Source organism: Poecile atricapillus, chromosome 2 (genome assembly GCF_030490865.1).
Source record: "Poecile atricapillus isolate bPoeAtr1 chromosome 2, bPoeAtr1.hap1, whole genome shotgun sequence".
NCBI classification, from domain to species: Eukaryota; Metazoa; Chordata; class Aves; order Passeriformes; family Paridae; genus Poecile; species Poecile atricapillus.
The window spans coordinates 92965270-92982046 of record NC_081250.1 but is presented as its reverse complement, the minus strand read 5'-3'; the positions used below and the strand labels follow the sequence as shown (position 1 = coordinate 92982046).

The window sequence follows — 16777 nt, the reverse complement described above, 5'->3', positions numbered from 1 at the left end:
TTGGCCTGTGCTGGGTCCACCTTGGAACAGCCTGGCATTGGCTCTGTTGAATATGGAGGAAGCCGCCAGCATCTTCTCACAGAAGCCACTCCTGTAGCCCCTCTGCTACCAAAACCTGGCCACACAAACTCAGTACACATCCTTCAGATGGATGCAGGATGATAAATAGTCTTATTTAAGATCCTTGTTCTAGTATTTCAAAGAGAACCCCAAACCTCAGACAGCTGAAGCATGATAAAATGACAAGCAGGGTATTAAAACGTCAGTGGTTGAGAGAATAACACCAGGAATGCCAGTGAACTTACAGGAGGGTTTGGAGGACCAGTCCTTAATTATATTTGCAATCTGTGGCTAGTTCTGTGACACCAAGTAGTGTCTAATGTCTAATTTACCCCATCACAGTAGTGTGTGAGTGGGTGGTGGAGCATATACCACCTTATGGTGGAACATATGGTGGAGTGGGGCATGAGGATAAAACAACCCAAAAGGCAGCCAGTGCACAGCCACATGTGTCTTGTGAAAAAAGTGACACAATTAATTCAAAGGGATATTGTTATCTTCTTTTATCTAAGGATATTTATCCTTCACTTAAAATTGAAGACAAGATAATGAACTGCATAAACTTGAATAACTAATTAGCTCTAGAAGCCTTATCATGACAGCACAGAGATAAATCTGGGCAGAACCTGTTTGAGAAATTATGTATACAGTTAACAAACATGCTTGTTCTCTGTACTGAGCTCTGTGTTGCTAACATAAAGTTGCTCCCAAAACCTGAACCTAGCTATAGATAGAAGACAGCTGAGCTGGGGCCTTGCTACATTACTCATTCATGATAGAAATATTTCATTGACCTATCTTACTGGTTTTAGTCAGATTTGCTACGGAAATGATGCTCATGCTTTCACAACTTTGGCTTTTCTTGTGACCTGTTAGTCAGGTTCCAGCAAACAGAACAGAGGGACAGAGATCTCAAAGATATTATGTTCCTGAGAGTTTAAAAGTGAAACATGCTACACAAATATCATTACTGAGGGATATCTTGCAATGCAAAATTGACTGTTTTGTTAGTCATCAAATAATCCATATGGTTCAGACTGTATCCTAAATGCCCCAGCTGTAGAAAAATTTTTCATCACTGCTCATGCCTTCCTATGAAAAGTTCACTCTAGATACCACTCTACTAACTACAAAGTATTTTACCAGACATATGTCCACTATTAATTTTTTTGTGTTTTTGTATGTGCTACCATGTGTATTCTTCCTCAAGTGACAGAGTGCATGTTAGAAGTTCTAAAAACAGCTGTATTTTTCAAACATCACTTAAAAAACCCATCAAAACTGCATCTAAGCTTTTTAAAGAAGTTATTTATTTACATCCTCAAAGCTCAAAAGAGGTGTCCTTGAACTTAATTTCAGGCTTTCTTATATAAACATATAAAGAAAGAAAGGCTGATGAGACAATTCAGTCCCCTGATGAACTTGTTTGTGAAGGAAGAATAATGGTGGAAATTATTGTTCTGCTAAAGAAGAAGAATGTAGCTACATATCCATCCTGTAGCAAAGGGCTGCTCTGTTTTAAAGTCAAGCACTTGCAAATTAGGAGACCCAGGAGTAAACATAAATTCATAAAACATTTAGATTGAAACATCGAGTCCAGCTGTTAAATTCCTCACTTGTGTGGACAGGCACTAAACTTGATCTCATACTAAAATAGAAGCTGTGTATTTTGTTTCTATCATCCCCATTCACCTCATAGTCTCAGCTCTGTACTATGCACTGTTCAAATCCTGTGCAAAAAAACTGCTATTATTTTTGTCACTGACTGTTTGGTGATAATTGTGACTTTAGTATTTAAGAACATCAAATCCACTACTGAATTAATTTTTATTATACTGCTGAGACATATGGACTTGTTAGAAGTGATAAATCTGAAATACTTATTTACTTGATGCCAGGCACTCAGGAGATGATTTTCCAGAAGATGCAGCCTTTGGTGCAAGCTCAGAGCTCAGTGCTGGCTGCCTCCAGCTGCAGAGCCAAGTGCTCATCACTTTTAGACCAGACCAAGGCTCCCAGAAAGTGGGGGCTGGCGCCTCTGTAGTGGTGTCCCTTGCATCCTGCAGCCCTAATTCCTACATCCCCTGTGGAACCCTTACTGGGGCAGGAGTCTGGCTCCCAGTGCTCAGATTGCTTCTCAGAAGGCAAGCAGTTAAGGCAATGGAGCCCACAAGAGACCTGGAAGGGAGATTGCAGTAGGGAGGTGCTGGCCACCTTATTTCTGGCAACCCCCCCCCCAAATTTTCAATGGATACTTTGAATTCCTAATGCTAATACGGAAGCAGCTCTCCAGAATCATCCTTTTCCGGAGCCTTTTAGAGTGCAGCATCTCTCAGCAGGTCTTAGGGATGCTGAGAGTCAGGACTAGCTGGTATCCCTCTCTGCCTTGTCCCAATCTGCTTCAGTTCTTCCCATGACTGACTCTTTGTTCCTGTGCCTGATATTTGTAGTCCTTTGTCGCACCAGGATGGGGAGGGAGAGCAAGAGGGAAGGTCCAGCACTGCCTTTGCTGCTGGGAGAGGAGGCCTGTGAGGCACACAGGGATGCATATGCACAGTGCAGATGCCTGTAGGAGGAACGAAGGGGATGACGTGTGCTCAGCTCAGGCAGAAGCTGTAGATAACTGTCAGACTACAACAAGGCTCCCGAGCACACGCAAGCTGGATTTTTTTTTTTTTCCAGAAGCCCCAAACATAGCCAAATTTGTACACATTTTCTTCAAAGGAAATGAAAGAGAGATTTTATGTGTTTTTGTCAGACAACATATGATTGCTGGTACTTACAGAACACCCTCTCTAAATCAAGCATTAAATACTTTTTTTTAGTCTTCTAAAAACTCCTCATGTTTGAGATTTAGCTCTCTGCTCTTTCACTGGAGAAATAAATGAGACAGAAAAGGAAATTTTAGGGTCAGAAAGAGACACTGTGATCTTGCTTCAATCTCATGTATAACTGGACCATCAGACATCCTTCAACAAATTCATACCATGCAGGTCCATTAGTTTTGTTAAGGAAAACATTTTTGATGAAAAAGTGCTCAATGATGGAGAATCCTCTACAGGCTTTGGTAAATTATTTTGATAGTAATTTAATTGTTATTTGGATTTAATTAGCCTCAAGTTCAGTAAATTGGATCTTGCTAGAAATGTTTGTTTCTTGTCACGAAATGTTTGTTTCCTACGTAATGTAGTTACTTATTGTACGGAAGTTCTCTGTTGCTGTTCTTCATGATAACCCAAACAGTTTGAGCTCCTGCACTCTGGCTGTGGGGCTCGGTTTCACAACCCTTATACATCCTTTGCTCCAGTTATTTTCTAAGTGGGGCCGCTTTAGCTAGAAACATGCTATTTACATAGATAAATCCAAGACTGTTACCATATTTTCTCCTAAGACATCACCATTCATTAGAAGCAGAAAACTTGGCACAAATGTGCTAATCACAATTGATTTAGTGAGAGCAGGCAGGTAGATTTCTGTCCTGTTGATGAGCCATCGTGGCTGGAAGTCTTTTTCCAGAGCTGACCCTGCCAAAGGTGGAAACACATAATCCTGAGACAAGCCAAGCAACTCTCCAGCCCCATTCCCTTCTTGCTTTGCTGGTGAATCTGCACCACGGTGCTGTGGCATGGTGGGGATGAGCACTCACACAGCCTCTTCTCACTCCCAGGCTGCCTCTTCAATAACTGTGCCACTTTGAAGCTGTGGTCTGCACAGCCCTTTCTTGTAGTTCAGGCACTGAATGCATGGTATGTGATTACATTCAGGCAGGAAATGATTCATAAAATTTAGTGAAAGGAGAGATCATTGGATAACGTAATCTGACCTCCTATTGCTACCAAAGATATTTTTTTTTTCCTGAATATGCCTGCATTCAACTCAACTGTTTCTATTTAATTTAAGTATAACTTCTGTTAGGGTAAACTGCATATTACAAAAAGGCATGTAACAGTGGTTTCAAGACAGCAGGATACATTAAATCCTTTGTACCTTGTTCCAGTGTTTAAATGTTCATGATGTTACAGATTAATGCCTAATTTCTTATTTGGATGTACCTGACTTCAGCCTCACTTTCTAAGTGCTTGCTGTGTTTCAGATTTAATTAATTCAGTACTCATATTTTCCCCTGGAAGTACTTCACTCTAGTCAAGTCACCTAAATCTTTTTTCTGTCCAAAGAAATTTCTTCAGTCTGCAAGTATTTATTTTAGCTTCTTTCCTCTTACCAGTTTCTAACATTACTTGAAAAACACTTACATACAAACTGTACACACTGTTCCAGCATCAGTCTTATCATATCTTTAAACAGATGTAAAACCACTTCACTTAGGTTAGCATCTGCATTAGCTGCCTTTGCCGCAGCCCCTCCCTGGCAGCTCAAACTATGGACTGTATTCATTTTTCACTTTGATCCCTAATTGCTTTCAAAAATCACTCACATTTCAGGATGCAGTCCCTATTCAGTATCAATGACGTGCATTCCCTATTCTGAGATGCAAGTGTCTGCATTTGGCTGTATTAAAATACATTGTGAATAAAAAGAAACAGCCTGCTGGGCACTCCAGATTGCTGTTTCATTGTGTCTTCAGCATTATTTATCAATATTCTAAATTTTTATAACTTTGTAAATATTATCACCAATGAGTTTGTATTGAAATTGGTGTCTGTATGGTCTTTATAAAACTTTTTTCTATTTAGCAGTGATTTCTCTATGACCAGTTTTCCTTTTATTCTGTCACTTGACAGATTATTTTCTTGTAGAAACTGTGCACTGTAATGTTTTGTTGTGGCTTTTCAAAAGCAGAATGTTGTGCTGCTAACTTAAGTTACTAACTAATACAACTGAACTCCTCTGTCAGCTAGAGGTGATAACTTCTCAGCAAGCTAGTTCCACTCCAAAGAGCATGATATTCCATAGAACTCTGTTAAGTGATGTAATTAATTTTTCTTATCGGTTTCTCTGGTATTTTGCTTCAGATGGATGTCAGTCTTGCCATCCAGTGGATAGCTGGATCATTATGTTTCCCTTCTCTGAATGTTATAATATACAGCTATCTTTCAGTCCTTCAGCTTTCCCCGGTGTTTAGAGATTCATCGTGAACGCCAATAGTGATTACAAGCATCTGAAAGAGGCAAATTATTGTGGTCCACATCTATCCTTTTCTAGCAATTGTGATCCTTTTGGTCCCAGCTCTCCTCCTCCTGAAGCTCCTCAAGCTTGTAAGACCCCTTTCCTTCTTCTGGAGTGGTAGAAGATTGCTTCTTTGGGTCCATTTTCATCCTACCTCAAACATGTAGAGAGAACGTGAGGGCTCTCAAGCATTACAGGGAGAAAGCAAAGAGCACAGCTGATCTGAACAGCTGAGTGCTGTCCACCCAGGTTCTTCCTGTTGCCCAGCCACATGAGACAGGTGGGCTGGCAGGGGAAGGAGCCCCCAGCCTCTTCAGTGGTGGAGATGGACTGTTCTGTCCTAAGGCTGGAGAGAAGAGCTCACAGGTGATCAGAAGAAAACATAGTCCAGGTAGGACTGTGAATACATGCTCTTATTCGGTTTCTAAAATAGATGTTTTCATGGTTTATGGATCTGTGCAGCTCAACAAATTCAACTGCTGTTCTCAGACGTGTTTTTAGGACCATTAGCCATGAACCTTCTGACTCTCTTTATTCCTGTCCATGCATTCTCAGACTCATTTTATCCACATGCCACTACTAGCATTGGTGGTAGTGGCAGTAGCACCTCTTGCTTGTATGTGTATCTAGGACATTGGTGTTCAGTTGCTGGGCCAGTGCTTCATACCATGTTGCTGTGGTAACCCTTTGTTCTAATTCTGTAGAAAATTCCTGTTGAAAGCCTGAAGAGTTCATGGCTTATTCTTGTTTGATGGGAGTGCATGATTCTCCTTCTTTTCAGAGACTAGAAATAAATCTGTAGAGCAATCTTGCCTTTTATACAATTCTAACATAAAGCCACCTCCACCTAATTAGAACTGTACACACTTTTTAGAATTATTTTCTTCATAATATTCTTCTAAACAGCACACTATCTTTTGTCTTTAGCATTGTGATTTGTGAATTTTCCTTTGGGACTTTATCTTTCCTAACTGGCATTTTGCACTCCATAAATTCTAACTCATATTGTTTGCTATTTATTTCCTGGTTTTCAGTTTGAATGCTGAGGTCTTTGTAGTTATTTCTATTTGCTGTCGCATACTAATCAACTGATCCAGAATGGGTTTTAAAACAAAGTCGCCCTTTTGGGAAATTGAATGAACTCTTAACTTTCAGTTTTCAGTTGATTAATGCTGTTCAAGCCTTTCTCCTCCTTCTAACTTTGCTCATGAGGGCAAGAGAAGGGAAGTCTAGCATGTGACACTGTTTTGAAATGTGAACTATGAGTCACAGATTCATATTATGGACAGGAAGGAATCAGAACATGAAAATATTACAATATTGTATTAGGTTTGCCCTGCAAGGATTTGGTAGTGGGGGTCTACAAGGGTGGTTTCTGTGAGAAGCTGCTGGAAGCTTCCCCTGTGTCCAGTATGTCCATGGCAGACTTGCCACCGGCCAGGGCTGTGATGGCAGCACCTTTGGGATAACGTGTTTATGAAGGGGGAAAAGAGCCTGCACAACTGCACCTGCAGTCAGAGAGAGGAGTGAGAATATGTGAGAGCAGCAGCCCTGCAGGCATCAGGGTCAGTGAAGAAGGAGTGGGAGGAGGTGATCCAGGCACCAGAGCAGTCCATGGTGAGCCAGCTGCGTCCCTGCAGCCCATGGAGGACCCCACTCCACAATAAGTGGGTGCCTGAAGGAGCCTGTGACCCCATGGGAAGCCTGTACTGGAGCAGGGTCCTGGCAGGACCTGTGGACCCATGGAGAGAGGACCCTACACTGTAGCAGGTTTGCTGGCAGGACTTGTGATCCCAAGGAGCACCCATGCTGGAGCAGCCTGCTCCTGAGGGACTGGGTCCTATGGAAATAACCCATGCTGGAGCACTTTGTGAAGAACTGCAGCCTGTGGGAAGGATTCTTGTTGGAGAAGTTCATGAGAGAGTGTGGGGAGTCCTTCCCCTGAGAGGGAGGGAGTGGCAGAATGCAATGAATGGACCACAGACTCCATTCCCCATTCCCTTGTTCTGCTGCAGGGGGAGGAGGTAGAGAAAACGCAGTGAAGTTGAGCCTCAGAAGAAGGGAGGGGTGTGGGAAAGATATTTTTGAGATTTGGGTTTATTTCTCATTACCCTGCTCTGATTTGACTGGTAATAAATTAAACTGATTTCCCCTAGTTCAGTCTATTTTGTCTGTGAAAGTAGGTGGTGAGTGATCTCTCCCTTTCCTTGTCTCAACCCATGAACCTTTTGTTTGATTTTCTCTCCCTTGTCCTGCTGAGGAGGGGAGTGGTAGAGTGGGTTTGGTGGGTACCTGGCATCCAAACAGTGTCAGTCACCACAAACACAAAGAAAATATCTTTAAATATAAGGTCTCAGAAGAAACTGCAATTCTTTTGGCATCTCCACACCATTTTAGCTTCCAACTAAAGGAATAAACCTGTGAGAGTAGATGTAACCTTAAAAACTGGCCAACGGTTAAAAAAAAGGACTTACAGATTAAACCAAATTAACAAGGTCTTTGAAGGCAGCAAGAAGGTTTTATCTAAGCAAAGGCTATGGCACAATCTTAACCTGCAGCAGTACTTATTGTACTGTATCAAATCTCTCATCAACTTTGGACAGGCAGTTCACCCACCTGACACCACAGGAAATCATTGCAGTAATAGTGAAAAATATGGTTCTATTTCTGAAAGAATTTAATGCCTGACACTGCACCAACTGGAGAATGACTGGTGTTTCCACCATAACCTGCACTTGAGAGAAGGCAAGTAGTCTGATCTCTATATTATGCGTCATTTCAGAATGAATTCTCAGAATGAGAGAACAAATAACAGCTGTAGTTACTTGGAGTAAAAATGGAATGTAGATATAAATGATTTTGACAAAGTAACCTGATATTTGTCTGTTGACACAATAACTGATTTTCCAGATGAGGGAAACACAGTAGACCTAAGGTATCTCAATTTAGCAAAGGATGCTGTGCTTGCATGTATGAAATACATTTTAGATTTTGCTTAATAAACTGGGCTCAATTCTGTTCTCCTAAAATGATAGGAAGAAAAAACAGTTTGTAACATGAGAGGGAAGTAAAAGAGTTTGGGTTGTCCCAGAATAGAAAAATGAAGGCTGACTGAAGATATGACTGATATTTAAAAATATGCCAATGAGTAAACACAATGGAGGAGGAAGAGCTATTTAAACTAAAAGACAATGTTGGCAGAAGAACAAATGGGCATAAAATGACCATGAACAAATTTAAGCTGGAAGGCGAGAGGTTTCTAGTTATCAGAAAGCTGTCTTTCAATGAAGAAGAAAGCCCTTCTAAACGGTTTTTAAATTAAGCTCAGTAAGTTTATTATTTGCCTTACATGACACACACGTTCACCAGCATGGGATTTGATTCTGTGACATAGAAGTCCCCTTTCATTTTATATCTTACACAAAGCAGCAATTACTCTTGAGATATACTAACCTCTCTGGCAGCATGCACTCACTGTTAAACAGCACTCGGCATGACTAAAATATTCTTTCAGACAGAAAAACAAGAGACTTTGATATTCAGCTAATCTCCAGAAGATTTAAACAGACTGAATGCAAAGACTTTTTCCCATCCTGCAATGTCTCTAAGGCTAACATACTCAAATAAATCAATAAGACCAAGTTTTGTGTGAAAATTGTCACCTCAGTCAGCACTGCATTGGGTCCTGGTGCTAACCACAAAACTGTGTGTCACATGTTGAGCTGCCAACAGCCATATTTCCAGCCTTGAAAAATGAGGATGTGAGGATCTGGAGAAATGCTGATTTGAATAATTGCAACCTACTAGTCACAATGTCAGTAATGGAGATAATATTCCTGTGTATTTTAAAAGCTGTGAAATCCTCCCTGCAGATGACGGGTAGTATTATTCATTCTTATTTGTTTAGCTGAATTTAGAAATGAGCCTGGAAGGGAAAAAAAATGTGGCTATCCAGTAAACAGGATTTATTTTATACTCATTTTATATCATGCATAGTATACTTAACTGGAAAAAAATGAAAATTGAACATAAACATCAATATTCTAATAATATTAGGGTAGGAAATTGGAATAAGCTGTAAACATCTATCTTAACTAATGCCACCACACTTTTTAGTGTTGCTGAATGTCACACTCAAGGAAAAAACATTTTCCTTGGCGGAACTTTCTCAGTGCTGTCATTTTGTACAGCAGTCTGAAACACAGAAATCTCCAAACTAAGAAACCTATTCCTTTTGTTTTCCAGTGTCAAAGCCATGATTCCTCCGGGGGAATGCCTGTATGCTGGGAGGAAAAGGAGGAAACCCATTCAAAAACAGTTAAGTATCATATTCATCAGGAGGGATCTCCATCCAAACATTCAGGCTGGAAATAAGGTGCAAGAATGGTTCCCTTCCTTCTGTGGTTCACTGACACAGGGGAGACTTAATCTTCTTCTCTGCAATAAGAAACCCCTGGCTGGGAGGCTGGCTCTTCATGAATAAGATGTCTCCAGAAAAGATGCCAAGCCTGGCTCAAACCATCCTTACCCATCACTAGGTGTCCCAGGAGGAGGCCAGTGGTGGTTGTGGTGGGTACCACGGTGCTGCCATGGAGAGTGGAGAGGGACAGTGCCCTTTCATAGGCAGAACACACTGGCGGGCTAAATGTCAGCTGGGCAGTGGGTTGGAGGGGTGGCTGCCACCTTTGTGCTTCCATGCTCCATGCTGCCTGTTGAAAGAGCTTTTTGAGAAGCCATGTGTTGAGTGGCACCAGAGCACTGGCATTGCACTCCCCCCTTCCCCTTTCCTGGGCTTAGCCTTGCGTGGGGCATTGCTGAGTCCAACATGTGCGAGCTGGGAAAGTGGGTCAGTTCAGCCAACTGAAAGAGCAGACTGGTGAGTCACTTTTTGCATATAGAACACATAATTTTCAGGCTTCTATTTACTATGGGATCACTTTCATTAGGAGAAAAATGGGAGAGAGGAATTGTGTATATGAAGGCAAAGCAGGAAAAGAGGAAGTACAATGGAAATTTGTTACTACAAGACGCTTGAAATGGGAGGGGGAAAGAAAAGATTGCTATCACTCAAATGTAAATGAGTTCCAGATGCCATAAACCGATCTGTGAAATAAAGCTTTTTAATGTAATCATCCCACATTTTCTGTGTTACACTTGATTATATGATTACAAAATGCACATTTTTACTGTGTTAAAATTATGAACTGGCACTGGTGGCCTTCACACACAATTTAAGGATGAGAAGGTAACTAAAATAGATTTCCCTATTTTCAGTTTTCAGAAGTTCTAAAAATAACCCACTTGGCTTAAAATTGTTCATATTGGTCTAAAGTCAAAGGGGAGTTTCTCTGAATGTTTTAATGACATCTGTTGATATTGTTTGGATTTTTGGGCAGTGTTTACTCATGAACCACTTGTTCCCACTTAAAAAATTGTTTCTTTTAGTATAAAATGTATCATATTTCAATAGACAAAGATAATGAAATTATTCTTCCTGCAAAAATCCTGAGTGTTGAATTCAAAATGTGTGTAAGATTTCTGCACTACTCTTTCAGTATGGATGTGGATATTTGATTTTATAAGAACTGCAAGAGGGATGGAACATTTCCAGTACATTGAATTACCTCTGTGCAGAACGGTTTATGGATCATTACTTTTGTGAGAAAGGACGGAGGCTTTCAGTTGCTTTGAGAAACATTATGTTTGGAGTTTACATGCTAGCTAGAACTCCTCTCAAAGACCACTCATAGATAAATGCAATGGCTAAGAAAACTACCTGCTAACAAATCACAGAAATGACCTCATTAGCCTTTTTTGAAGTTCTGGCTTTAATATTCTCTGAAGCAAATTCTCACTTCACACAACCAAATTTTCTTGGGAACCTTTGCAGCTAATGTTGCCTTGAAAATAGCTTTCCTATGTTGCAGTGCAGCTACCTGAGTATGAACTTATCAACCCAGGACATGAACAATTTTGATTAAGAAACATGGGCTAAAGCAAAAGGAACTGTTTGAATTGTTAGAATGCTGAACTCCCACACTGGAGACAGCACTCCATTTTCTGTGGTTAGTTACTTACCGCTTGCTGGGGATGATTTTTCAGTTCCTAGCAACACTGGTCTCTTCCTCAAACCTTATCTGTTTGTGGGCTTTGTCTCTGGTGAGCCTTTCCTGTGCCTATTCCCTCACTCAGGGACTTTCCTCTAAAGAGGCTCTGAGTGCCCCAGGCTGACAGAGATCCTTTCCTGGTCTTTGTTTTTCAGTCCTGCTGCTCTTACTGACATTTCAGGACTCTGACATTACTGTTATGCTGCCTTGAGTAATTTATCTGGAATTCAGAAGAGTAGACAAAGGCTATTAATTGAGCAGCATATTTAACCATTATTTTAATCCATGTTGTACCGTCTGTGTTACAGCTTTTTCCTCCTGTTTGAGCTTTCTTCTCCACAGCCTTCTTGTACTTTCCTCCCATCACTCTGCCAATGAATCAAGGTAGATACTGACACCTGTTCTGGAAGGAGTATTTATTCAGTTGTAAAACCTGATTTTTCACAGGAAATAAAGTTGATGGGTATACTTTGGCCAGTCCTCTCTTTTTAATGTAAATAGTCTCTAGAATTTACCTTTCTTTTAACAAAAGGATAAGTGAGCTTGGGTGCCTCATTGTGAGGAGGATACTTGTATTTCAGTAGGGATTCATGGATTAGTGGTTTCAAAGGTCAGAATTTAAAGGACAGAGGTGCAGCTTTCCCCTGTGCAGAACAACTGGGCCATTTATATCTCCCCATACTCAGTGCATCCCAGGAAGTCAACTCTCTGACTCTACACAATCTTTTCATGGTTAGACTGTCAACCAGGTGGTGATCCTGCAGCTGGCTTTTATGTCAGGATATCACAGAATGGTATTATTCATTATGTTCATGAACGTTTTTCAAGCACAGGAATTTTATTCTGAGGTGGTTTTACAGAACAGTGATGAAAATGTATAAAAACGGTCCATGGGAGAATACAGAGACCCACAAGACTGTGGAAGATGGTGTGGAAAATTTTACTGGGAGGAGCTAATATGTTTCAGTCTTGATTTCTACACAGAACTACCAGAGACTACCTTCATTAGGTTGCCATTCTTCAGATAACATATAAGGTTCAGGTTTTACTTTGATACATGCAAGAAAATTTAAAAAAACATAGCTGTTTTCCTATTGTGCCCAAAATCTCCCAAACAAGCCACAAGAATAAATGTGATCGACACTAAAGAATTTTGGCGCTTATGGACACGGTTCAAACACCTGGAGCTCAGGCAGATTGAAAATTTTCCATCAGATATGCTTTTTGGCCAGGCAGCTGGCATTTTGACTAAAGGAAATGTTTTCTACCAAGTGTTTATTTCCTGTGGAAATCTAACATTTTGCTCGTAATTCAAGCATCTGGAAATTAAAGAGATCTTGTCTTTAACCACAAGCTAAAATCACTGTGTTGAAATTAATACTTACAAGTGCTCAGGCAAAGCTTCAGGACAGTTACCATTTGAGAACTTCAACCTCTTCCTCATCTCAAACCCTGGCATCTTGTAAAACCCTCTCCCTCTACAAAACGTTTATTGTAATGTTTTACAGCTCTTTAAAGGCTACTACACCTGCCCTAGCTCTGAGTGTATTTATAACTGTTCCAGACCTCTCTCCTGCTTCCTAGTTCTCAATTTAAGACCCTTTGTGGCATGGCCCTTCCTCATACTTGATACCACACTATCCCACGTCTCATCTGCTCTGCTGGTGTTATGTCTTCTTGACCACTAGTTCTGCTTTCACCTTTCCTTGCTGTGAAGACACAGGAGACATAGAAGGTGGCAAAGGGCTGCCTTTCCTTCAAGCAGCTTTCTCTCATTCTGTCCTTTTGGCTTATAGGAGATACACACAGATGTGTGTGTATGTCAACATCCACACATACATGGCTGCCACTGGAGCTCAGCTCTTCCAGGATTCCTACACAATGTCCAAGCACAGCTCAGTGACTGAGGGTGCTGGTCAGTACACTCATGATTATCATCTGTTGTTACTTTGCTCTCAGCCTATCTGTTGCATCTCACGGTCTCTCTTCCATTTCCTCTCTTACTAAAAGCTTGCTGTCGTGGTAAATGATTAGACCTTTCTCCACTCAGGTCTTCTGCTGGTTTAACACTTGGACAAACTAATAAAAACTTATTCAGAGTGAAATTTTCGTTAACAGGGTAGGGTTCTGCAGCAGGTAGGGAACAGCAGACAGAGCTGTAGCTGCAGGAAATTCCTCTGCCAGCTCACCAAACTGGTTTGCACTAGTGGCAGTCTGTGTGTCATGGGCACACTGAATCACTAATGCCAAAATGGCTCAATGCCTTGTGTACCACCAGAACAGAAAATGTTCTCTGCATCAGCTCCCACAGAGCTCCCACTGCACAGGGACTGCTAACGTGGGTCCTGCACAGGTACAAATACTTGTTACTACTGGGCAGTTTAACAATGTGAAGAAAGAAAAGGCAGATTTATTGCTTTTATTACATGCGGTCCTTAACTATAGCAGTATTGTATGGAAAGCAGAGTAAATGAGTGATCATCAAGTGACCCCTATGTCTCTGTTTACAGTTTGACAATCCTCAGTTTAACATGAACACAACAAGCACCATCTACTTTCAGCTCAAAATAAAGGCTAGAATTTTCATTTGCCTCAAAGCAGCCCACTGAAGATTTTCCCTGCCTGTACCTTTCTGTTTATGGCTAGCTAACCGAGCCTTTCCATGGAACTCACATTGTTTAAAATCACATCCACTTGGCACCTTACTACCATTTACATCAAACCCCTGTTTGTTTGGATTCAGTCCCTTACTGAATCATTTCCTTGAGCTTTCAGGAAGACCCTGTCCTGAACTTTCCCCCATAGTCTTTTTGCACCATTCCCTGCCATCTCCAGAAAACTATTCCTTGCACTCATTACAAAGGCAGACCACCTGATTGCTTCAAACCATTCCTCTCTGGCATAGAGCAGTCACTATTTTATGTGGTAAATAGGCTTGAACAACTTCTATTTCTATTTCATATTACTCTTGACAATTTTTACCTCTTGAACTCATCAGTTTAATTTTCCTTATTGGAATTAATTTTTCTGTCCTACATTGCTGCCTTGTTTCAGCTGGTTTGTCAGATGTAAAGACTGATTAACAAAAGCTTATGTTCTTTAGCTTCTGCTCAGCTATAGGCTATGTTCCCAAAAAATTACTGCCCTCCATAGATCAGACAACTTTTTGGTGTCATAAGATGGTTGGGCCTCAAGGTTTACTGCAAAAAATAGTTAGCTTGGAAAAAGTAAAAAACACTATTCCTTCTTTGTAGATTCCATTATTTGTTCTCATATTTCCTCTCTCTGATACAAGAAAGTCATTAATTTATCCCAATGAGCAAAATTTTCTCCATGTCTTCGAAAGCAAATCATTGTGTTGTTGAAGAACCATATACTAGTATTGGCAATTTTGAATGAAATAGCAGAAATTAAGTATTTTCAGTGAAACCTACCTCAAATGTTTTTCTGTCCATTCTGTCCACTAATGCTGTTCCCCTGAAGCAAGCTTATCAAAAGTAGCAATGGATTTTTCATACCTGATTTGCTTTAAGAAGTTTTCAGTTAGCAGCAGAACACAAGCAAAATTGCTCATCAAAAAACTGATCTTTTTTTTTTTACTAATTCCAAGCACAATTTTTTTTAGAATGACAACTGCAGTGAAAAATTTATACTGTTGTAATTTAACACCTTAGCCACCTTGTGAAATGCTAATTCTCAAAATTAAACTTAAAATTGAAAAATGCAGTAAATGTGTGTAGCATGAAAACACAGTAGTAAAGTGTGACAAATAACTAGTTTTTACTCTCATTGTCCACTGGAACATCAGCTAGCTACTTAAGATTATGATCCTTGGATTCATTGAGGTGAAAGTAGAAACTGTTAGCACAACCATAGTTTTCTTACTTGCTGTTTCCCATTCCTGAGTATCCATGTATGGCTCCAGTGTCCCATAGCTCACACCTGGATAATGCACTTGGCCAGTGCTGGGTCCAGCAAAAGCTGGCAACTGAAAGGAACCACCTTCTCAACCTCACACTCAGGTCTCCTTGCTTAATGGACAGGTCTGTGCTTCTGCACTGAGCACTCCCCACTGTCATGCTGGAAATAAGGTCCCCATTTCTGTGTGCAAATGCACCAGCTTCTCCTTTACTCCCTCTTGAGAACACCCTACACGTTCTCTGGGAATATCAGTGGACATTCCAAAACTGAGGTTCCTCAATTGTGATGTATTTAATCTTAATGAATTTTCTAGGTTCTCTAGTACTGTCCATTACATAAGAGGAGCACAAAATGGGGATGGACTAGAAAGCTGAGTAACTTTAATCTCTACGTTTTGTGAGGAATATCAATCTTCTTAAGAAACCAAATTCTTATATTTGTTATTCATGATGTAGAAAGGTAAAACTGAGAATGTACACAGGAGTTTTGAGCTTGAGGAAAGAATCTCTCTTCACCTTGCCTTCCATACTTTTTAAACTCATGTCTAAAGACAGGGTCTTTTCTTAATTATCTCCTGACCCACAGGTTAACTTTGAGTCATTAAATGGAGGGAACTATGGGAAAGATGTTTTGAATGAATACAGCAGGTATTGAACAAGTTCATACATTAGCCATGGTAATTTTCCCCTGCTGCTCTGCCCCTCATTTTTACAACAAAAATGAGAAATTTTTTTCCTGGTATTGGCTAGAACATGAAGATAACATCCACTTCCCTAAGGTGAGAGGTCCTGAGTAAGAGCTCTTCACTTTTGGCCTGATACGAAAAGAGATGACAAAGCCTGTGTCTTTGCACCATGGCACATGCAAAAGAGTAAATCTCTTTTTGTCAGAGGATAGAGACTTTAAATATTTTCATAGAAGGTAAACAAAAGTATTACTTTTATCAATTAATTGCATGCAGCGTCTCAATCTCAGGAAGTAAAACGGGTAATCGAAAATGTGTTCTCCACCACAGAAGGCCTGCAGTTGGGAATGAGAAATCCAATCCTTCGAAGAGACACAGAGACCGTCTGAATGCAGAACTGGACCACCTGGCCAGCCTCCTTCCTTTTCCACCTGACATTGTATCAAAGCTGGACAAACTTTCAGTCTTGCGCCTTAGTGTCAGCTATCTCCGAGTCAAAAGTTTCTTTCAAGGTAGGTTTCCTTAAGATCTCAGCATCCCGTTAAAAGTATCCTTCTAATTTATTGCTGCTTTGTACTAATCCTGAGTAAAAGTAACAAATAGTTTTATATTGATAAAGGCAGGGGGGAAAAAGACCTATTATTGAACTTATTTTGTTCATGGGATGCTGCATTGGAAATTTCATTCATTTCCTCTTACGTAGTTTGTGTGTTTTTCACCAAATAGCAGGATAACCATCTTTCATCAGCAGGCTTAAAAAATGGGAAAACATAACTGTAAAATCACTAAACTGGGAAAGAAACTCGGGGCAAATGTAATACCTGTCAATAGTTTGAATTCTCTATTTGAAGCTATTATTATGAAAGTTCAAAATGCC

At 40.4% G+C, this 16777-nt stretch overlaps 1 protein-coding gene across 1 annotated transcript in view; it reads left to right on the top strand.

The window, feature by feature from the left end:
• Positions 1–16777, top strand: part of AHRR (aryl hydrocarbon receptor repressor) — an 84158-nt gene that overhangs the window by 9505 nt on the left and 57876 nt on the right. Inside the window, exons 2-3 of the mRNA XM_058832593.1 lie at positions 9433–9504; positions 16231–16412. Coding sequence (XP_058688576.1) covers positions 9443–9504; positions 16231–16412 — 244 coding nt within the window. The 5' untranslated portion in view covers positions 9433–9442. The remainder of the gene's footprint in view (positions 1–9432; positions 9505–16230; positions 16413–16777) is intronic.